The sequence below is a fragment of the Opisthorchis viverrini genome (genome assembly GCF_000715545.1).
Source record: "Opisthorchis viverrini unplaced genomic scaffold opera_v5_1, whole genome shotgun sequence".
Taxonomy (NCBI): Eukaryota; Metazoa; Platyhelminthes; class Trematoda; order Opisthorchiida; family Opisthorchiidae; genus Opisthorchis; species Opisthorchis viverrini.
In genome coordinates, this window is record NW_008751657.1 from 4323348 (window position 1) to 4348073 (window position 24726).

Here is a 24726-nt window from a genome sequence, read left to right on the forward strand (position 1 = left end):
TTTGTAGTGAACTTTCGGTGTGAATATAATACAACCAATCTCAGTGACAAAATTCGTGCTCAAGTGATCATAGGATGGCTGGTTCGCAGCAACTACCTGCGACAATTCTGAATTACGATCCTGTGGTCCCCGTCGCACAACCATATGAACTGATTGTATAATGCCCCGAAGAGGCACAGCGTTAACGAAATTCCGAAAAAGAGCTGGGAATAGCTGGGAGAATCCTGTGTAGGCAATGAAGGATGCAGTGTCACAGTCTTGCTACTCTTCAGTTTTTTAAGCAAGAGTCCCACTTGTCAAGCATAAGTCCGCTGACGTTACCCATCTGGTTGCGCCCTGAAGGCTGACTTCGTCCTCCTCGTTGAGCTGCAGTAAACACCAATTAACTTATATAAGGAGGTACAGTGCACGGACCAGCTGCAGTGCCGTCACGATGAAAACAGTAGGCGCAAAGTTACCAAAATAAAAAAACGGGTCGGCTGCAGTACCCTTTCGATGCCGAAGGGAGAGGGTCGAGATACTGCCAGGCTGCCCAAGCCTAGACACAGGCAGTCAACATGCAGAGGTCGGGCTCCAACCGCGGACCCACCGGTCAGTAAACTCGCGCCTTAACCAGTAATCCATCTTGAGCAGAGTTACCAACCGAAGTCTCACCCCCAGAAAGATGATCCATCAAAAGACGAAGATTATGTCTAATAAACCAGCTGTCCATTAGATAGAGGATGAAACGGCCCACCGAAAGTCGCCTGAGAGTAAAACCGATTGCACAAATGTGAGCATACAAAAACCTTTCGAGCATGTATCCTTGAGCGCAGTCAGCTGGTCGATAAGGTCAATGGAAAATGCCGCCAGATAAGCTCGAACGAACGAATTAAGAGTACACAGAACAGGATTTTCACTTCAAAATAAGCTGACGACATAATCTTTTAAAAAGACGAGAAGGACGCAACCAAAGCCCACCAAGCGATGGAGGATTTGCAAACCAACACGCACAATATACGAAACAGTTTCCCGCACCGGAGGAGAATAGAAAACCCACAGCCAAAAATTGGGCACAGAAAACCGGCATCAAAAAAGAAACCGCTGACATGGAACACGCAGCTGTGAATACATAGAACTTCGGCGAATGGAAGAAGATGGACGTAAAGGGAAGTACATCATGTCCGGAAAAACACCACAAACATTTTCTTTTGACGTTCCCGCCACTACAGTTCGGTCTTCTCCGATCGATCTAAAATATAAGAACGTCGAAGCATTTTATTCTCAAGACCTCGTTAAACCAGCAGTCATCAAGCAAACAATTTGTTCAAAGATTCAGTGAGCAACAAGAATTCGGGTAATCGTCTACATAATGGAAGTCAACATGGTTTAACTCAAAGATTTATTGTATACCTGACTCAGAATGGGTTTGGGTTGGGTGACTACAAGTTTGATAGGAAACGTGCAGCGACTACTGATAAGCCTGTAAATTCAAGGTGGTGGGAGACACAGACGGGTAGATAGATAGTATAGTATAGAAGATATGTTGGGGAAGAGGGAAGTTTTCCGAAAACAAAGGTGGGAGTGGCATAAGACAATTTTTGACAAACCGATATGAAGTCAATATCAAGTGACTTTTGTTTCTTCTTGGCAGCAACTATGATGCATGGCGAAGAATGAGCTTATCCCAGGTTGGTTGCACAAGATCGTGAGGGTGCCGAGAGCTCATCCCACGGGACACGGGTACGATTGGATCGTAATGCGCCGAACAAGGGTATCAAGATAGCGCGAGGTAATCCTGCAACAATATCCACTGCGAATCTACAGCTCGCCTAGCTATACCAATAAGTTACTCGTTCAAACAATACAGTAGCCGTTGTGCCATCCCTGGTCGCTATTTTGTTTGTAAGCATTTTCAGTCATTCCACCTAACAGTGTGGGCACAAAACACTACGATGCCTAAACCGAGGGCTGAGTGGACTGTTGGGCCTAGGCCTTGTAGTCAGTTTGGCCCACTCTGAAAAAGCTCCGTGTGTGAAGTAACAAGTTCTACCATAGGTGGTTACAATGAAGCGTACTTTTCGCTGACCAGTGTCAAGAACAAACGATAGGATGCACACAGACATGACCCTGCCAGTATTATTAAACCCAAGGATATAGTAATAAGGCTTCCTGTGAATGCTTGTTATGTTAACAGAGATTCGTTCGTTCGAGAACTGGTCGCCACCAAAAATGAACAGTATGCTGTTGAGTACTCAATGACAAACGCACAGATCTAGCGATCCGGTCTAAGCTCAGGGCATTTAGCATGACTGAGGGAGGTTGAGGTTGACGCATTTTTATCGAATTGAAGTTACGAAAATGTGCAAACAAGCCGTTTCGATATCGTCTCTTCTCGCAAATACAGCCATCAGGTTTTCGGCAACTTTCGGATCCTATCGCATATTTTATTTGCCAGAAGAGATGCTACCGAAGCCGTTCATTTTGTACTCCTTTGTGTGTTGATTTTAAAAGAAACACAAAAACACTATTCGTGTTCATTTTGTACTCCTTTGTGTGCTGATTTTAAAAGAAACACAAAAACACTATTTCAGGAGTGAATGATATAAGATCAATGCAGTGAACGAAAAAGCCCTCACAGTCAGAATGAACCTCGGGCGGTTCGGTGGGAATAGAAGGCGAAGAAACAACTGCTTCCTTGTCGGAGGTTGCCGATTCTGTGGAACTCCCCGATGTAGAATAGACGCGTTTCCATAGGTTTTTAATCTCACGATCGTAGCCAACCCATTCAGGAGCGATTCGCATCGCGGCAGAAAGTTTAGGTTCCTTGGTCTGCGGATTGTTGCACAAGTCGATTGTTTTGGCTCGTGCTTTGCTCTCGTCTGAGCACCATGTTTCACACCAGAGCCATTCTTGTGGGAGTGACTTAATGGGTACCTAAGGGAGGAGAAATCATCAGATGTGTATCAGACACCTTTCACAATTGTCACAATTGGATCAATGGTATGGATAAAAGACACTGACCTGATGTATCATATTGTTCGGCAAATCCTGATCCAAATTGGACAGGCTATTCGGATCCTGACTGAGACCATGGTATTGACCACGGAGCCTGTCTCCAGCTGCTAACTGTCGGAATCGCGTCAAATCAACCACATAGAGTGCAGAGATATGATACGGCCGACCAGCCAGATGATTGGCCCAATAACCATGCTTCCAGAAGCGGAACCCGTCCATTTCTTTTCGAGAGTCACAAAACGGTGTGTACCCGTACGGGGCTCCTTGAAGATCCAAATTGACCAGTTCCTGCAAATCTGCACGCACAATCTGTACAAAAGATGTTTGAAACGTTACGATAAAAAATGATGGGAAAGTGCTAGCTTGTACCCCATAAAATCAAACCGAGCTGTGCATTACAAAAATGGACGATTCTCTGGACAGTTTGGATCTACCCAAAAGAAGCGGTAATGAAACCGACTTCAATGAGTTGTAAGGAAAAACTGTTTTGTGCCGTGAAACCACAATGAGGACATGTTGTTTGAGCTAGAATATAACGATAAACAAGTGTGACTATCCAACCAAGAAAAAGTATAGAGTAACCCACTAACGTACAACAAACTCTGTGGCCTAGAATAAACAAAGTTTTGCGAACCAGAAGCCGTGGACTTTACTTTAGGCTAAGGATAATATGTTGATCGACTTAATGTATTATTCAACCCTGTCTAAGCAGACAGTCTTGTTTTTAATTGTCGCAACTTGAGAACTCCGATAAGCTTCAAAAGGGAAATAAGTGTATTTTTAATAGTTCCATAAAAATGCCACTGTTCTGGGGGGTTGGGTTTCAGTGCCACAAAGGGCCTGAGGGTTACATTAACTGACACTCCGTTCCCAAACGATACCAGTAAGGCCTACGTGGAGCAACCCGACGAAGAACAGCGATTCCCCATACTACAAGAAATCGTTTTATGAGACGGTGTGGAAGTAAATTTCTACTATCCACTACCCTCCACTTAATAGGAGGATGAAGGCCATAGGGCGTTTCTTTCAGGCGACCAGCATCTCCATACTTATGGAAGAAGAATGGGCAAAAAAGGTCGGCACCAAAAACCGCACATTTTGATCATACGAGGTTGACCGTGACTACCGGCGCATTATTCAATACGACTTAGATAGTTTTAGAACCAAACAATCCGGTGCTGTTCAAAAGGCACATACCATACGCAGCCACATTGGGATTCAGACAGTAATGTCGTATGCCCTGTGTCTTCGGGCCGGGCTCTCCCCCTGCAGCCAAGTGGATCAGACTTGAGTCATTGGCTTCGTGAAAAGTCACTGAAGTATATCCTAACAAAAGTTGTTTCGCGGTTCAGACTTTTGAGTCAGAGGCTAGGGGCATCTTCCCCGAACGAAAAGCTACATCGTCCCACTGCTTTGGGGGAAGGCTTTTGAACCAAAAGCTCAAGGTTGGGTGCATCAACCAAACGCCTTCTTCGATTTGGGCTACCGAGGAGTATCACTGGCTCTTGTAGCTCTTCGCCCACCGGCCTTTTTCCTACACCCCATCCCCACTCGTCGAACGGTGCAGTGATTCCAACCCATCTGCCAGTCCCCTAGCCAGTGATCCGTGCTTAAACCGTCGCCCAGGAAAATGAACAAAATAATCATTTACCAACCTCATAAGATCTGATAAACGTTGCAGCCTACGACGTACGTACTCAATGTCAAATTGGGCGACAGGCATCTCTTACGGAAACCTTGCTTACCCACTCTGCCGATGTATGTTGTGTCTCTGAAACACGCATAAAAGACCCCACTTCGGTCGTGCACTTTAAGCTGCTCAGGATGAGCTCGGATGTTCCACATTTCAATCTTCGGGTATCTGGTGATTCTAACTCGTGGCTCGTGGTACCTATAGTGTGTAACTGCACTCAGTCTCAAGGCTGAAAGCGCTTCACTGGAATGAATTCAAGTAAATAGTTCTCTTTGCACTTGTGGTTGTCTGGCTCAATTAAAATCAGTGCAGATCGATGCGATAAACGGCTAAGTCTGGAAGAAACACAAATAGGTGGTAGATTTGAAGTCCATGCTCAGCGTACGCATAATGGGGAGTGACTTCTTCAGTTGTGTGCAAATCATCATCTGTTCCTGGCCAGTACAAAGTTCCAACATAAACTCTCCCATCGGGTTACTTGGAGGCCACCACCCGCAGGACAGTCATGGACTCGATCGGACCATGCGGTGATGGAGGGCTACAACTAGAGATTGCTGTTCCTTCTGACTTTGATCAAGCCATTGTGCAGGCCCGGTTTTCACTTCACTCGCCGTTAACATTAAGCGTGCCAAAGCGTAGTAATTCAACTCACTAACTTCGACAAATTTCAGTTTCTAGCCAGCTGATCTGGCTAGAAAGCTACTGAAAACACAGTCATGCGGACGACCAAGATTGCTTGGAGGTTGAATGGAAGCGAGCTAAAGAAGCTATCCTCTGTTTTTACAACTGTCTGTAAAAGCTATCCGACTCCACTAAATATACAGCGGACAGCAAGTCTTACGGCTACCAAAAAGGCCATACCAGCAAACAGCGACTGTGATGATGCACGCAGATTCTCAAAAAAAAAACGGTCAATTAGGAGTTTGAAGAATGACAAAAAACGCCGATGGATTGCGAAGGCCCAGGAGATGAAGATGGTGCTCTTCACAGGCAACAACCGCTCCGTATTTCAGCCGATTCGATCAACCAGGCAAAAGGAGACAAACGTCGGCGAAACAGTATGCGAAAAATACGGAACGGCAATTCACTCACAAAATAGTCCCCTTGAGTAGCGAGTTGAACATTTCAGCTGGTCTCTTTTAGTACAACCGCCGGATGAACCCAGCGGGCCTGAATAGAACATCGACACCAGTTTGCGGTCAACGACATAAATCCTTCAACACGACCTAACCCACACGATATGCACTCCACAATCTTTAAAGGTGAAGAACAGTCTGACGACTATACTGCGAAAAATTTGGAACTAAAACAGAATACCAGTAGAATGGAGCTCATCGACCGTCAACCCAATCTACAAAAGGGGTGCAAGAAAGCCATCCGAAAACCATCGTGGCGTCAATCCGGTAGTCGTGGTATCCATGCTGCTCTCTTTCATTATTTTGAGCAAGTTCATCGTTTTCGCCTCAGTAGAGGATGCGTCAACCATATCTCCACCTTGCGACAAGTTCCTGACAGTACCACTACTTTAAAAGTCCCATCTTGGTTGGTTTTCTTGATTTGAAAACTGCTCTGAATTCTACCGACCAAAGGTGTCCCTTTTAAATTTATATACTCTATGAGGACACTAAGCGAAATGCTGTGGGCGAATGCGAGTATACGACAAGCTTTTGACTGATTTCACCACTTCCAACAGTTCAAGACAAGGTTGTCCTCTCTCAGCTTTCCTCTCCAGCTTCTTTATTGATGTGCTTCCTGAGTTTTCCATGCCTGCCTCTAAGGGGTCGGGAGTCGAAATGCTCCTGGGACGTTTCCTCACAGATAGTGAATGTGCGGACGATATTGCTCTTCTTGGTTCAGATCCTTCAAAAATGCAAAATCTTCTAACTAATCAAAATAAAACTGCCGCTCGGTTTGGCATGCGCTTCACACCTGCAATGTGCAGTGCTGCTACAAGATTGAGTGGGATCAAATCCAAACGTCGTGCTTGCAGACAAGCCAATCGTCGTGGTAGATAAATTTGCTTACCTGGGCAGTTGTGTCAGTTACGGTGGACTAGCTAGATAGGAGATTAGTTCTCAAATCAGGAACGCCATGGCAGCTCTTGCCCACATTCGACACCTATGGCACCGACGTGACGTCAGTTTGTCAAGGGCACAGTGCAATCCATTCTGTTTCATGGTCTCTATGCAGAGAGGACGCAGGGAAGCTGTCAGTGCTTGACCGTCGTTGCCTCCAAAGCATTGGTCAGGTCTGGTAAGAACATTGGATTAATGATGCTGAGGTGTGCCAGGTGGTTTTAAGGAGGAACTCCCCCACGATACACGAATTACTCACACTTCATTGAGTACGATTATTAGAACATGTACTCCACTTGACAGAGGATCTTTCGCCTCGCAAAGGTTTTTTTCGCCCAGCCCTGTGCTGAATGGAAGCAACCAAGAGGTTGATAGTGGGTCGACAACTGTCGCCTCCCTGGATGAGGACCAGGGGACTCAAGGAGCCGCTGATTAATGACACTGGCAGAAATGACCCAATTGTGATAATGGTGATTCACCTGTAACCCTCTTTCGGTCCCCAGCCACTATGCAACCAGAAGGAAGCACGAGGGTTGAGATATCGCTGGTTTGCCCAAGCCTACACAGGAGCAGTCGAGATGCAGAGGTTGGGTTCGAACCGCGGACTCTCCCGTGAGTAGGCTCGTGCATAAACCACTGAGCTATTTTGAGCTCTGTCGCGCAATTAGTATCGCTCGTGCATCAAGGCTATCGCTTCCAACATTTGACGATATCCCGCATGTCTTCCCACTTTCAGGTGATAGAAACTGTATAAGCTGGAACCAATGTACCAATGATACATGATTTATAGCTGATAAATTGATACTGAGTTGAAATCCACCGATTTGGCCGGATTAAGAGTAGCGACAAGAATCAACGACGCTCATCGACAGAGATTAGCCATACCTGGGGACGAACAAGATGATACATGAACGCAATATGAAGGCTGTGGAAATGAACCTGAACCCAAATAAAAGATATGTAGCTAGATGCAGCAGAGGCACGCGTTTTGCCTTTCCACTGTTAGGAGCAACAGCTAGTCATCCGACGCAACAACACTCACACCGGTTTCGAAGGTTAATCAAAGAAACGAGTCAATAGATTACGGAAATCACATTATTTCGAAAACTGCAGAGAACTACAGGAAAAAGGACAAAGAAATACTAATGTTGGTGTTGTTACTGGAACGCTTCACAACTACATTTTACAGCACGTCAGTGCTAATAGAATATAAAGCTCCCGACTCCATCGCCAGGAAACTCCAAAAGAGATGCCAAAGCGTCTGCGAAGGATGATCGTGTGCACACAGTAGTACGATCATCCTTCAAAAATACAAACAATTAGGAGTTATAACTTGTTAGTTCTGTTGGTACTAGTTCTATCTCAGTCAATAATTTGGGCGAAATCAAGGTGAATGGTGGACGAATTCTAGTGTTTGTGAGACTTTGCGATACTAGTCAAAGAGGTTGACCGACTACGAAAGAAGTGTCCGCTGGAACCCAGCTGTAGATCGACAGTGGACTTATATGTCAGGGCGATCGCCTGAGTGGTCTCTACACATACCGAAAGAAAAGACAGTGTTCACGTAGTTCGTGAACACCACTCTGACCAACATCTGCGAGCCACATCAGGGTCACTTCAGAAGACGGACCCTGTGGCCGCAGTAGACAAAAAAGATGCTACTGTTGCTGCCAAGTTGGTCACGGAACTAGTGACGTCAAATCTTTCCTAATATAACCATATATGCTACTAATGATGGGGCTTTCACAACGATCAGCTGACCAGCACCATAGCAACACCAGTGATAAACCGTCTGAAATCTCAGTCCTCAAGGATAGTGGCCTTGATTCACACGCACTGAAGAGCTATGCTTTTTGATATTGGCCGAAAAGCCCCGGCTACAACAAATTTATCGGCAAAACGGAGTCGCATGTTGAAGAAACCAAAGTCATCGTTATAGAGGCCGAAAACGCCAGACAGGTTCACGCCCAATATTGTCAGGAAACTGGAACACGACAATTCATTCAACTGGATATGGTCCAGTATAGCGACTCTACTATCAGGACACTCGCACACTGTTGCCAGTTCGCTCGCCCTCAGTAAACACAAACAAGAGGTTATGAAGCTATTGCACTGACACAATGAGCCAGAAATACTTTTACGCCCGTCACACCGAAGTCTTGTCAGAATTATAGTTTTGGGAAAAGGTATGGGTGGGATGCATACATCAGCAACCTGACAAGTGATTAAAGGCTAGCACGTACAAGACGTACCCGTTAGTCAAAAAAGGATGCCATTTGTAAACACGGCTACGTGATTCAAAGTGGAAATAGCCAGATGAGCTAATGAAGACAGACGAATCACGAGTGATCAGTCTTAACAAACACGAAACGTGTCACATGATGGATTCTTGTGAATTTTCACTGGTGTGTTTGTCTCGCTGAATCTAGTCCGTTAGCCAGACCGGCTTTTCCCGTATCAAGACATGAGAAACAGACAGATCGATAAGCGAAAAATTGCGTATAAATAAAATGTCAAGGGGAATCGTAAACTGATGGCTGTGAGGTGTTCAGAAAGTTCGTGTACATAAAAAAAACATTGGAATCGAAAACCCAGAAAGATAATAATAATATAATACAGTGATCCAGGTTGGAACGGTGGAGTGAAACATGAAAGACTCTTTTCGACATGAACGAAGGGGATAATTCTTAAAATACACATCCCTTAGTGTTACGAAGTCTCAGAAGCGAACCAGAGGAGTGGTGACCAAACGGCTATTAAGGCCATGCAGTAACGTGTGGCTCATCTCTATGTACATACCAGAGGACGTGGGTTTATATGAGCATTTTTAGGCGCACAGTGGAGTCGAGAGAAAAGCACGATAACAATAATGATGATTTCGAGGTATGTTTTCTACAGGATATTACAGTTGCTTCGAAAAACCTGTGGAACGAAATCTGAGTCGGTTTTCTTCCGAATCGTAGGGTTTCGAGATGTAATGTTGAGAATAGTCCGAATAGTATTTCGAATTCGAAATAAATGGTTAGCAAGGTTCACCCCTGTAGCCGATTTGGAAGGTGTAAGTGGTACAGGACAATGAGGACTTAGAACTATGAACAGCTTTTCTGAGCCAGAGTCTTACCTGATCGGCATCGACAAAGATAATCTTCGTGACACTCAATGGAAACAGAACATCGAGAAATAGGATTTTGTATCCCCATATGATGCGCTGCTTCTCCGTTTGTGCATGCAACCATCTGGGCCACTGGTACTGGACCAGTTCATATTCGAAGCCATATTCAGCGGCCATGTGTGGAATGAAGTCTTTGAAGGTGGGTGACAGGTAGTTTTTCAAGAACCAGAATTTCACCGGAGACTTGGTATGCCTGATTACGGTCAGCATCATAATTCTGTGCAAATGTAGACAGCGAAGTAAAAAGGAGTGAATCCATGCCAAAAAAGGGAAATGTTCGCAAAATTTCGAAAGTAAAGCGAGTTGAATGAGATACGGTTGAATATGCTGGTTGATTTTCGTTCAAGCCGGCCGAGGCAAAATCCATTAGCTAGTTCTCAAAGTAAACAACCGCGGAGTTTCGGATATTAAACACAAAAACAATCACCGAAATCCTGTCCACTGATTCACCGAATCCAAAGCCAACACTAGCAGAGCAGATGTAGGTGACTCGAAAGTCCGTATTCAAATAGGACATCACCTCGGGCCGGAGATAAGCACTGAAGTACTTTCCCTCAGTTTTGTTGTTGGACTAAAGATAGATTCTCAATACGCGGATGGAAGAATGGTACAGCTGACGTATTTGTGACTAACAGCTGTCAGCCTTTGAGTTAAGGATGAATTCCATTCGATCCAGTCAATGATCAAGCACGGAACTAGCTTAAGTTTCGACTTGACTGTAAACGGACCGCAAAAGAACGGGCGACTCAGTGTTTTCGTTGACGAGAAAAACAACCATTAGGTTCCGATAAAGCCACTCCTCAGTGTTCCAAAAGCAACCCACCCACATATCATCTGGACTCAACATGAACGTCAAAACATCTGACGATCTCACAACCAATACGGACACAGCGCTGTGCTCCCACTGTCTACACCAACTAACACCAACGTTTGCTTGCACTCACTGGCCACAAATAAATAATTTAGTTGTGGTACTTTCGGTGCACATGTGCCGTTCAACCCGAGGGAACTGATCGATGGCAACTTCGTCTACAAGCAAACATATCGCAGGTGAAAACTCACCGAAGCAGTCTTTCGTAAAGGTGCCCAGAAGCCAGAGAGAACACGTTGATCGTTTCGACCTTGTGTGAACATTTCTGCCATGGTACATGAGTCTGCAAAGACTTGCGAAGGCTTGAAACACAAAGCAAAGCAGAACAGATGAAATCACGAATAATTCCACCAAAAATATACCGAAAAAACATGGGTCAGACGAAGTTCAAACATTTTCAGAAGTACGAAGAACACAAAGATACAGTCATTTTCAGTCAGAGTAAAATCATGAGGTGATTGACTGTATGGAAGTTGACAAAAACAAGCACAACATAAATCGGCTTTGTCAAAGTGACGGTGGAAAAACAAGCGACAATTGTTGCGATCGCCAATGACTAATGAACGAATGGACCAGTGGTATTACGAATGAAAATTGGAACAGAATATCATGGCTTAACAGGAACAAACTGAACAGTTATAGGTCAGGTTTCACACGATAGGGTATCACACAGAGACCGTGGCATTGATACAAAACACAGCTTAATTACCTATTGACAGAACATAGAAAGAAAAAGCTAAGAGACAGTTGTATTGGAGACACGTTCGTAATTTAAAGCCGTCCCATGTTTCAGTCAAGAAACAAAACCAGAGGACGAACAAGCAGTGGCGCTCTTCATAAGGCACGTCTGGTGTGGTTTAATTCTTTCCTAGTTCAACATTTAGCCAGAAGAATTTCGATATCGAGAACACATACTGAATTTCAGAATAGACTAAGCAGTAAATTATTTTATGGAGACAGCAGCGTGAATGGTTTCAATTTAATTGACCTTCCTGTCATCCACCCAAAATGACGGCTTCTAGATTAGCTTTCAGGATAATCGTCCCCTAATTTTGTATTCATTTGGAGTCAATATTTTCCTCTCAGGATTCCCACACTGAATAGCTGATCATTCATTCCGGTTGTGCCATTTGCTCCTAAAATGACCAGTCTCCAGTCATCCGATCACAACGGGCGTTAGTTTGTAGAACTGAACATACGAACGGCGTTTGCCGGAATCCTCCTTATCTCATTTCTTGCGGATGGAAGAATACGACAGTGGTTCCTTTGCGGAAAGGATTTTTGAAGGAATCCCGCAATTACCTCCAAGGAACGGGAAAAATTGGATCGATCGATAACGACAGACTTATCCGTGTTCCTTCCGTTTTCTCACAGCGTCTCCTAATTCGGAGGAATAACACAGATTATCGCCTGACAAACGGAATGTCCTCGAATAGTAACAGATAGTATTTTTAATATCCAATAGCGATGTTGCTCAGCAGGATGCTGGAGTCTGGCACTGTTCCCCATTCAAGACAACAGAGGATCGATCGTTGGAGGAAGTCGGTTTACACTTATATGAGAAGAAACTATAAGATGAAAATTCACATCACCGTTCACAGGACCACTTCACGTTTTCACCCGCTAATCGTCCGGTATTAAACCAAACAATCCGTTTCTTTGAAACGTAATACAAAATGGAATCAAGGATCAGGGGCATCCCACATCGGGACCTTAAACTTTCCGAACCACGAAAACAAGATAGAAAGTGTCCATGAAATGGTACTTTGCAGAAGCGCGCAAATTGTTTCGACCAAAGTGGATAGGAGCGAAACATACATAACACCCTAAATCGATCTCGTAAATAATTTTCCAGCAGTAAGAAGAGCAGACATCAGTTTAAAAATAGACTAGTTAAAAGACATAAGATCACCGAGTGATAAATCTAGAAATAATGGGCCTAGAGACTGAGTGTAAAAAGGAATATAGCATCCACGCTGACAGACAGTCAGTGGGTGGGTCAGATGCGATCAGTACTAGCTATCAGGATAAGGATGACAGATACAGAGACGAAGCTGAAAGGACGAAAACCAGACGGTTTGCAAAAGGGACGAGAGTTAGTGTGTGTGACTTAAGACGGGCTGCCACGCGCAGGCAATATTCAATCCGTTTTCTGCAAGCGCCTCACGGTGATCAGTCAACATCAGACAAACGCAGAGAAACGAGTCGATGGGTATTTGGCAATGCACCCAGCACGTCTGGATTTACATAGAACACATAAACCAGTTCATCGATCTGCGCAACCGAAACATGTGTTTAGACATAGCATACTGCTCGTAAGGTTGATGAAAACTGTTGGGTGGCCCATCATTATAGTTGTCCTCCTTAACGTTCAGCAGTCTGATGTTCTCCTTGAACCCAAATTGCACGAAATTGGACAAATGCACTCATTTTGACTCTCAAGGGAGACTCGTTTGAATCCCAGCTAAATCACTCGTTTATAAAGTTCTTCATCAACTGGATGTGCTGAACCAGGCCGTCTCATGTTTCAGTTTCTATGATATTCGAGATATCGCAATAGACGGTATAGACGTAACACACTAGTTGTAGGGTTGCTGAAAGCCCTTCAACTACCAACGACCGATTTCACAATTCTTGGAACTCATCAGGTAGGCGCAGTCTCGGATCTCCGCCGACCGTATGCAGCAAGCGCAGCACATTCAGTTGAAGGACAGTGTAAATGAAAGATTCAGGTGTGCTTCAAGTGAACACGCCATGAAAAACAAACTGGTGAATGAATGAGTGTATTTGCCGTTCCTTTGATGATCAATCTAGTGGCAATTTACGTCTCAATAGACGGTATAGACGTAACACACTAGTTGTAGGGTTGCTGAAAGCCCTTCAACTACCAACGACCCGATTTCACATTCTTGGAACTCATCAGGTAGGCGCAGTCTCGGATCTCCGCCGACCGTATGCACCAAGCGCAGCACATTCAGTTGAAGGACAGTGTAAACGAAAGATTCAGGTGTGCTTCAAGTGAACACGCCATGAAAAACAAACTGGTGAATGAATGAGTGTATTTGCCGTTCCTTTGATGATCAATCTAGTTGCAATTTACGTCTGGATTCCGGGAGTGTTCATTTTACCCCTGAGTGGAGTGAAGACATCGTTACTGCTCAAAGATAGGGGAACATAAAGAGACAAGTATGACTACAAGCTTTGCGTTTGCCATGTAATGGATAAGCACTTCCTCTTGAGATCGATTGTTTGACCGCTTGTTATGAGAGTTGACGAAATTCCACCCGCGGAACCTCTCGAAACGGATCTTTCGCTAGCCAGTCGAACAATATCTGTAAACTGTTCACACGTTGCCGCTGAACAACCTGATGTGTCTACCCCAAAAATATCACCTAATAACGACCTCACTAGACATTTTTGCCCAGGAAGGGGAAAATATTTAGATGTATTAAACATGAGTCCAGCGCAGACTTAGGTGCCTTTTGCATTGCACAATCATTCGTTCCATTGGAAAATTTCGCACGTATTCGGCAATCAGGACAGACTGGTTTTCAATTCATAGACCTCAAGGTAGCGGTGATAGAGAAAAATGACAGGGGTGAATTACAAGTATCAGAGCAGTGCCCATGAAGGAAAGCCACTTCGATATTTTACATGTCGATCGAAGTGAAGAGAGGTCAACTTGAAAGTGCATGTTTGGCTGAAAAACATTACGAACAAGAGATCCACCCATTTGGTCTCCCGCCCAGATCGATTAGTATGCAAACACGTTGGTCGTACAGTATCAGTTACTGGATGACTCACGAAACCATAGAAGCAATCAGGCAAGAAATGCACTTTTCACCAAGTAAAGAAATATATCACGGTTGCGCAACTGAGCGCTCTACTCACGAAATACGACTGAATTCGTTTGAGGTCTGTGCTACTAGAAACCCCGGGGATCTCGAGGGTGAAACATGATTCGTATTGCGTATGAAACAAACAGATTAGGTAGATGCGGTGGAAGCTGGACTCTAAATTCACATCTCCGTTCACACACAGCCACTCACCTGGTCAACCAAGATGGACAAAAGGCTTCAGCATAATCGGACAGGGTAGACCAAACTTGTGAGTTTTTGTATAACCAACTCCAGGACTCTTCTGGTTTCTTTGGGGTGGCTTTCTCCGACTCATCGAGCAGGTTTTCAGCCATACGCTCAGGTCTTTTTGTGACACGTACCGAAATGATTTTCGATCGAAAGCTATCAATGGTAGTTAATAGTCCGAAAGAACCCAAAGACGTTCCCACGTCTTCGTCACTACGGGTACAAGGAAAAAGTAAATCGCTAAAAAGTGGGGGTACCGCCCATTCAGGTGCTAGAAGTAACAGTTATGTTCATCCCAAATAACAAAACGATAGAAATGGAATAACTGCACTGCTAATCATCATGAAAAAAAAATGCTGTGGAGGTTACGGTAACACAAAGAGTACACCTCTCTTGATTAGCTACTGAGATATACAAGGCAGAAGACTGCAAGCAATATTCCCCTGTAGCTGTGGATGACCATAGCTGACGGATGTGGTGATATGAATGACTATCAAGAACAGGTTATTGGACAACATTAAGCAATAGTATGCACTAAAGTTTTCAAGTCGAAAAAAGGGAGAATCGAGTTGCACTATTGTCAAAAAGTCTAGAATTTACTCAGTTGTGTACTGAAAAATTTTCCTAATCTCTTTGCAGTAGTCATCTATGGGACCCTACGGCAAGCACCGGTATTGTCAGTGATAATGTTGATGACTATGTGAACGGTCATATTTGGACGTTGTTTGATTAATAACATGCCTCATAAGAGAATCACTCCCATTCTTTGACTTTGGGGACTTAGTTTTAGTATAAAGACGAATTTGTTCTACAGGGAACAGAAAGTGACTCAACGACGACCGTCTTTCCATGAAAATTCCTTGATTCACTTGATTTATGCAGCCCTTTACGCCTATCTCAGCTGATCACACACAGACGCGTGCATTCATATGGATCTGCGGTGAAACCCATTGAAAACGCTTCACACAATGGGAATGTGACAATGTGAGCAAACAGTATTTTAAGCAGGAGCTTGGTCATATTCAATTCATGGAATAATCTAAAGTCCGCAACAAGCATCAGGTTTATTGCGATAACCTTTGAGTTTTCAAACCAACCGTTATATACCACCACAATCCTGTTGCTACAATGATAAAAGCATGGCGCGCATTTATTTGCTTACAGTTCTCGAAAATTCCCTCCTGCCAATACCAACAGTAAAACCTCTTTACAACCTGTGACAGGTATTCACAGCAACAAAAAAGCCAAAGCGAACATCGTGCCAAATGACAAATAGTGCGTCCTTTAAACACGCCTACGAAATCAACAACCCATGTGTCCTTTCCGTAGAAAAGTAGCTTTGACGAACTCAGAATGTGTAGGTGACAACCAGGATGTATGGTGGAAACTGAGCAACTCGTATTGGTCAGCTCTGGTTGCTTGTAATTGAGCAATTGCTTACTCTTCCTAAGCCAGTAAAAACCACCATCGTGAGTGCTGATGTGATATGACATGCCGAGCAACAGTACTGTTATTGTATGACGGACCTCAACAATCGTGTGGAATGTGGATTTGGCCTACTGAACAGCCTACTCAGGTTCTACTGCATGCACGGTCTCATGGTTTACTCAGCGATATGGTAAGGAAATGTAAGCAATGCAGATATAGGTGAACTCACTCCACCATGGTGTAAAACTCTCTCGACCGACCAGCACGAATGTTCAGGTGCCATAATCCCGGGCCAGCTTTAAGTTGGAAATAGCCCTGAGTGGTTGGAAAATAATCAGGCGTTAGTGATTGCTTCAATGAACAATTCATGGAAACCAGGTTATACAGACCGGCTGATCACACAGTCCTCATCCGTAGTTAAGTCGATGGGAAAAAGACGAACTTGAGTAACTTGGATGCAATAAAAAAGTTCCCGAAATTTTGAAGTACTGAAGCCGCCAGCGCAGTTTAACGGACAGATATAGGGGAGAGAAAAAACAAATGTTTATTGCCGATGACAATTCCCTTATTTGAATCTGTAAAACACGGTCGGCGATGACACTGGATCTGTGTCTACGAAATAGCAAGGTCAAACCTTTCTTCAAATCTACTTGCTGAATGCTGACATCGTATGAAGGTGAGCTCCAAGTTTCATTAAGGAAGACCGTTCGTGGAAAACGACAAAGTGATCCCAATTTAGATCTTACGTGTAAGCAATAATTAATGTAGTCCACACTGCGTAACGCAGTGTTCCTATTTCGAAAGTAAGCTCTGAGAAAACCTGAAATTCACTAACATAGAGAAGACCACAAACGTCTATGGTCTTCCTGAGCTCTTCCGTCCACTTTGTATACTTCTGATAAGAACTAGTCCATACAACCAGTGTTACGCAAAAAGCGGATAACTGATAACAAGTTGCTCGAATAAAAACAAACGGTAGGTGGAATGCACCAACCAACTGCTAAGCACCCCAGTCTTCAAACAGAAAGCTTCCAAACATCGATATCGGAGCCCTACAGCAGTGGTTTCTCCAATGACTCGGTCATTGGCCCTACCGCAATAAATGCGAAGCGACTATTCAAGTAGGAATTAGTACGGTTGTCAAGCGCGTTGAAAATAGGAAAGCTCCCGGAGGGGACGGCTTTCACACCTAAGCTGTATTAGTAGTGCTCATCTATTTCTAAACACGTTCTTCTGTACTATTTTAGAGGGCGAATCCATCCATTCTCAATGAGGCATCTCGATTATGCCCCTAAACAGCACGCGAAAATTATCAGGAGCTCAATCTCACGGATACTGCCGCTTAGGTTTTTGTTTCTCTGCTCCCCGAAACATTTTCCAAAGTACAAAATATAAGACTTGATCGAGGCTGTTTCCGCACCTAAAGAGAAGCTGCGTGAAACACATAGTCATTCGACGCTGAATTCTGGAACACCTAACGAAATCACAGCAGCAAACGATTACTCGCTTCATTGATTTTCACACTTCGCTCGACTCTATCGACCGTGAGTGACTATGGACTATCCTTCTTCCTGGTAGCGTGCAGGCTATACTCAGTGCTCCCATCAAAGCGCGTTATTTACCATCAAAGACTCGAGTAAGATTATGCGGCGAGGAGACTTGTGAGTTTGACCCCGTCTCCGGCGTTAAACAAGAATGCCCTTTCGCATGTGTTACTTAAATTCGCAATCAACTGAATGATGCAGCAGGCACTGAATGGATACCCCGGCGCCCAAAAGAGCCCAGGCATTGGACTAAAGACCTCGAATAGCCGATGAAACCGTCTTACTCGGTGAAAACTTAGAAGATACATATCTTAGGCAATATGTAGCAGTGGTTTCTCCAATGACTCGGTCATTGTTCGGAAACCAGAAAGCGAGCTCTTCAAACCTGTACTGGACGCCTCACCGTGTCCGCGATGGGACTGGCGTCCTGGATGGCAACAGAGAACCTTGATCAACATCCATTTGAATTTGGAAGGGTTGGGTCTCGACCGAGCATACGGTATGCGTTCCTAGAATCAGAAGTGGATCACAATCTGTATGGACTTAGCCTGTGAACACCGTTCGTGGGCGGCAACGGTACGGGACACGTGAGAAGTCGGGTTCCCTTTCGCAGAAAAAGGCTACCACAAGAGGGTGATGGGCAAACAAGATGTGTCAATCAGAATTCTGACCAACTATTCGGGCGGAGTTTATTGTGAAGAGCTGTACCAACTAAAAAAGTGAAATGCTGTCATTAAACTTGGCTGATTGTGCGAAGAGGAAACTGATGATATATAAACAAGGCAAAAAACATAATAAAACGACCGCTGAATCCCGTATAAGTGCAGTGATGAATTGCCAGGAATTAAAATGGTGCTTTCAAACAAGTTGAGTGATAAGGAATCGAAAAACCTAAATGCCGGGTTCATTAAGCACCGAGTAACATACATTACACAGCACGCGCAAGCTGCTTTTCGAAGTAATGATGTTGAAGACCAAACTAACAAAAACGCAAGACATGTGAGTACAAAAGTAGATAAACCCACTAGATTGGCCATCACAATTGTATCATGACGCTCCAAATCAGATGCGGAGCCGAGAGTTAGCTGCAACCCTCGAGGAGGTTTCATGCTGTTCTGTTCGAAACAGTGTCCTTCGAGGAGCAAATATTCCAGTTCGAACACCGCCTCCACCACACTGTGGACATCCGCCAGGCGCAAGTTGTCCAAATCGTGGACTGCCTCCACCGCAGCTACCATCCAGCCATGAGGGGTATCCATGCCGAGAGTGAGCACAGGCTGACCAGGTAGATGTGCGAACAAGGCGCGAGGAACAATAGGGTCCTTATTCAAAACGCTTGTGCTGATAGATGACTCGAACGGAAAAATTGAGGGCTCCCAAACGAAACGGTAGAAACTGGCGTTGGGGAAGGAATGGACAAGTGTAAAGAAGTAAGGTGAAGCAGATTAGAACAACAAAAATAGACCTAAAACCGACAACTCAAAACACCAACAACAACTCACTGCATAGGTACATCCTGCTCGTCACTAGTGTGAAACAGGCAGCACATCGGAATGGCCACATGAACGAAAGTTCGGTAAATGATGATGATTATCAAAACAACCTACATGACAAGAACGAGCCATAGGAAGAGGAGCATACACTGCATAGGTGGATTGGTGTGAATCTTTCGGTGTGACCAAGGAAATGGAACTGCCTCATGGCATGGGAAGGACTAGCAATTGTTGATGCAGTAAAAATACTCGAGGTTCCATGAAGAATAGTAACCAGGAAAAACCTAATGGTGCCCACCAAAGTCCTCAATATGGGGTGTAAGAGGAGATGACTTAACCAAAATCTGTCAACTGAACTAATTCAAAAAGTGAAATTCAACATCTCTTGTTTCTGCAAATGTACCCGAAGTAATGATCTAACACACTCATCCGCACGCATCCAGATAGACCACTTGTTACGGCGCGAACTTCCTGAGCGAAAAGCTCGTGGTTCAAATCCAATCCTGGTATCTCCACCGCTCCTGTCTATACCGTACGGCAGTGAAGAATCAGTGTTGAACACTGATGTCATGGTGTCGATGATGATGCCTGTCTATACTTAGGCGACCCGGTGTAACAGTGGAAACTACTGATGAGGCATGTGAGTGATGTTTCTTCTTAAATCCACTTGGGGTCTATTGAACAGTGGGATTTATCACGGAATTTGTGGAATTACTTTGTAGCATACGTTTACGTTTGAATGATGACCAATGAATATTCAGGAGAGTTCGAGAAGACGGGTTCAAGAAGAAGACGGATATTCAGTTTTTATAAATAAGATGCATATGAGAATTTTGCCTTCCTGTCCAATAGTCTCTAACCGTCCAGTTGGTGTTTTCTAATAAACAACTCCGCAGCGAAGACCTTCTTCCTTTCACCGGTAGTATATCAGCTCTGGTGCTTCTGCAGTTGACGTAACAGCCAGAAAAAGAAAGTGTACTACGGATAAACGATTACCATCATTTATTCACATAAGAAACGATATTCTCGTTACTGGTTTCGACAAATTGCAATCCCGACTGGAAGAGATAAAGTATTCACCAGAAACTGAACATCCTCACCATGGAGAGCAATATAATAGTAAATACTGGCGATCAATTGTCATGTAGTCGTTAGGATAGAAGACCCTGGTAGAAAGCGGACGAACACTCAATAAAAGCCCATTGTTCCCACAGAAAATGATGCCGAAGCTTGAAGATACCGATAACTTCGAACAGTATTAGAGTTGACCAATGCTAGAGTAATGCAATAATGCAGTTTTACCGACCCAGCGTACTTTCGAACACACCCAACAGAAACCCTAAGGCATAGGGGATAAAAAAGCATGTGATTCTAAGATGTCGATAGCCCATCATAGCGGTTTTCAACAACCGTTTCTGCCATGACGATTGAAAAACACACGCTAGTCCGTTAAACCGAACGCCACACGGGAGTGCACTTAATCGGTGCAGTCAGGTCAGTTAGGCAGCGGAGCTAGCCACGTGTCTACATAGCCATGTTCAATTCATGTGGTTACATGAAGGACCGAAAAATGTTTGTAATATCCGATCATATCAACGGCTCACTTTTACTATATGCTAACAACGAGATTCAGTGAAAAAGCCTAGTTGGGGAGCACAACAAATGTAGACTAAATAGACTGAGTTGGAATGATCGATTAATCATTTGAGTCTCTCGTTAATATCAATATGTGAAAGTAAGCGTATTTCTTTAACTGCATAAAATACATTGCTCAACAGAACATAAGGTTGATTCGAAACTAGCGGATTAGGCCTACCTGTTAAGCGAAACTGGAAGAAGAGTTTTCAGCAAACTTATGAGTAGTGTGTTGTGTCGCAAGGTGATATAATAGCCTTGAATCACGTTACGAAATTCGCACAATAAATATCCAGAGCAGCTATAACCTTCCTCCAAAAGTTGTTTTAGAGTAATGACAGGCAACGCAAGGTCAAAATACACAAAAAGACTCAACACAGAGTAGGTATGCGCTCTTACTTTTTCACAGGGAGCTCCGAAATCGGCTCAACAGGGTTGAATACCACCCTCATATTGCAAGGAAGAGCCTGTTGCACTACAGCAAGGATGTGTGAAAGACGCTGAGCATCACGAGAGCCGGGATTCAATATGGCCAGAACGTCAAACGCTAGTTCACCGGTGTCTGATGGGATGAAAAATCCACTGTGATTGATGGACAGTTCTTTCAGTCGTACCCGATTCTTGCTCAAAATACCTTCCACGGTATCCTGTGGTGAAAAGAACCGATAAATGAGTCGTCCGGTTCATCAAAAATCACAAATGCCACACGAGTGTGATCAAGCAAACCCAGCAGCACAAAAAAAACTGGAATGAATGAATATAGGATCAATCTCGCCAACAAAATCAAACATAATGATGGACGGAGACGCCACGGAAATGGTAAAACAAAGATTTTATATCAAATACGCTATTGTGACCGTCAACTGGAAGGTGAATCTTAGTATGCTTAACCCGGATAGATCGGAATACAGATCTTAACTGATTGTTGAACAAACTGCCACCCTTGGAAAAGAAAATTAGCTTTCAACATTCCCTCATCATACGCTTAAAAACTGAAAAATTAAACCAAACAACGTGGAACATCCTCACCACGTTTGCACTTCCCAATACGTCAAGTGATCCTGTTGAGTACTTTGTTGATTTGATCCACTGGGGATACATCCCAATCCAGTCTGCTGAAAGTTCAGTCCCTTTGGTCAGTTTAACTCTATGGGTGACAGTTTATCAGGTGGCTGCTGATCCGTTCGCTGATCTTAGCAGGTAGCCTGCAAATTTTTCATGACCAATCAGTGTGCGTGCTGACGTCTCCTCGAGTGGTGAAAAAACGCTAGCAAGCTAATTGGGAAGGTCGACAAACAGATTAACTGCCAGTAAACGCACCCGAGCTACCAAGATTTCGATACACTTCCAAACATGTGGGTGAATGAACTTGAAGTGATTACACAGCGCAAAAACAATGATGAGATTAAAAGCAATCCCTTATATGTGACCCGAGATTACAGGGATGATAGGGATCCTTCGAGCAGTGTCATGCATTAAACTGTGGTCACAAGAATCGTGCTGCTAATATCGGAATTTCAAGTGAGCATTAATTGTATCGGCAGCGTGAAATCAGAGACGCATTTCACACCGTTAATTTAGCATGATAATTCAAATCCCGTTTCGGAGGAAATCCCGGTGTTTGAGGACTGCATCGGACACAAATTAAGCCACATGAAGTGAAACTCGGCCTACATTTTGAAAGATAGAAGCGCGTCTTTGAGAATAATAAGCATCCTGTCGAAAAAAGAGTGAGATCAGGTAAAGCGATCAACAAAACCGTGCAGCTTACGATGTCTGTGATCCCTGTGCTGGAAGTTTCTTTATAAATCGGAAGCATGGCAGAAACCTTCCAGGTCAATTCAGATATGGCTTCTGGGCCACCAAGTTCTTCTCCGGCAAAGTCCAAAAGCGTGTTTCCCAAATCCTTCACTCCCGTATCTAGTGTCATTCGTTCAATCAAACGGAAGTCGTCCACAGTGAATTCCTCCGTGGGATTTAGAGGACCGATAATCTGTAAAAAAAAAGCATATACGCAGATTTAGGTGTCTCGCTACACACGGTTCGCTCACGTATAAGTGAGTAAACGAAGAATGTAGTAACAAGCTTGGGCTACAGACTGAACACGTAACTAACACTGGCAAGTGCGTTGCAGTGAATCTAAAGCAGGAGAACTTACTCGACCATTAATCACAACACCACGCTCTCCAGGTTTGAAACCCAAAATTTGTTGACAAAAGACAGAGTGGCCGTGGAGGAAATCGGCACGATCCAATGCTTGTAGTGCAGTCTCCAGTGTCTGTATATTCACACCCTAAACATAAACAAGTAGAAACGATAAGAAGTAGCTCATCAAACACACGCACTGAAATTATGTGTGAAAGACGATCACCTACCGAAACAACAAGTTCCGAGAGTGGCCTTAGAACTGAACTTGAATTCAACGCCTCCAAAGCTTCTTTAATTAATTTGTTAGCAAAATTACGTGCTGCCATCTGTTCCATGAGCTTCGTTCGGGGCTCCAAGAGCCGTGGTGAATCAGTCCCGGGTGGAACTCGGACTGGATGACCGATTAAATGGAGAACACGTGTGAGCCAACGACTCGATGACGATGGAGATTCCCATGAATCGATGGGAGGGTTATAGACCAGACCCACACGAAGGTCTTTTGAAGCGTGTGTCGAGCGAAGATGAGTAACCGCTGTACGGACTAAACCTAAGTCGTGTTCAAGCTGGCTTCGGCGCGCGGAGTCTTGTGGGTTGTCAAATATAGCATCCAAATCACCGACGACAATCCATACAGTCACTGGTCTGACAGCTGACTCAAGGTCTGCGAAAGAAAGACGAAAGCACCCCGTTAAACCAACCAGACAGAAAAAAACGAGTTCGCATAAGCACTATATGCGAAATGATACCATGAGGAATCGCCCCAATTTTTTAACGGGAAGCTTCGTCTTATTTGCACAATCATACAACATCCTGGGGAGCGAACACATTCCGGAGACAATTTCGCCAATTCTGGTTGTGTTTGCCCTTGAAAGTAACCAACAAAGAAGGTAAGAGAAGTCATGCTGATAAGTGGTGCCAGATGATGCCTACGAAAACTACAGAATCTGTTATTGGATGGCGAATTGTTGGATCTGGGAGCCAATCGCCGCTCGCGAGCAGCAGCTGTATAAGACAGTCCTGAAGCCGACCCATTCTGACTCGAATGATAGTCACTCAAAAGGAAGGAGAAGAGGGGCAGCTCCGTACTTTACAGTCGGGACCAAGTGATACGCAACAGTAAGTAGATATTTTTTATGAATTTTTCCCGCATCTTGGATCAAACCGGTCACTCATTTAGTTGGCATTTCTAAATAGCCGTTTGCATAGGACTCATGTTTTAGGGGGCGATTTTAGCATAGTTCAAACAATTGACTCTGGCCACTGTTGGACGGGTGGGAGCTTCTTCCCAAGTGAATAAGAGTCCCTGTAGTGCAGATCAGAGGTCCACTGTCGACTGCTCCGTGCTCGTGTTCGTGTTTATTTACATGGTTACTGTTCCACAATACAGTTGTCCTCGTCAATACACACCATCCATCAAGACAGACCACCTCTGGTTGAAATCCTGAACCTGAGCTTGAATGGCTAATGCTCCACTTCCATATTTGCTCGGTCTCAATTGACTATCTATCCAGAACAGATATTTGTAAATAACTGCGAAAGTAAGATTAAGGGGGTCCTGATGAAATGATTTGGGTTCGAAAATCTG

General features: G+C 44.2%; 1 protein-coding gene across 1 annotated transcript in view; it reads right to left on the reverse strand.

Moving 5' to 3' along the window:
• Window positions 1-703: 703 nt before the first annotated feature.
• T265_00067 (hypothetical protein) overlaps window positions 704-24726 on the reverse strand; it is a gene marked incomplete at both ends in the record, with an annotated part of 45864 nt that continues 21841 nt past the window's right edge. Inside the window, 12 exons of the mRNA XM_009163724.1 lie at window positions 704-1231; window positions 2619-2916; window positions 3004-3306; window positions 9887-10154; window positions 11000-11110; window positions 14858-15133; window positions 16551-16636; window positions 18891-19260; window positions 21393-21640; window positions 22765-22986; window positions 23152-23286; window positions 23369-23802. Of these exons, the coding sequence (XP_009161988.1) occupies window positions 1206-1231; window positions 2619-2916; window positions 3004-3306; window positions 9887-10154; window positions 11000-11110; window positions 14858-15133; window positions 16551-16636; window positions 18891-19260; window positions 21393-21640; window positions 22765-22986; window positions 23152-23286; window positions 23369-23802 (2777 nt within the window). The remainder of the gene's footprint in view (window positions 1232-2618; window positions 2917-3003; window positions 3307-9886; window positions 10155-10999; window positions 11111-14857; window positions 15134-16550; window positions 16637-18890; window positions 19261-21392; window positions 21641-22764; window positions 22987-23151; window positions 23287-23368; window positions 23803-24726) is intronic.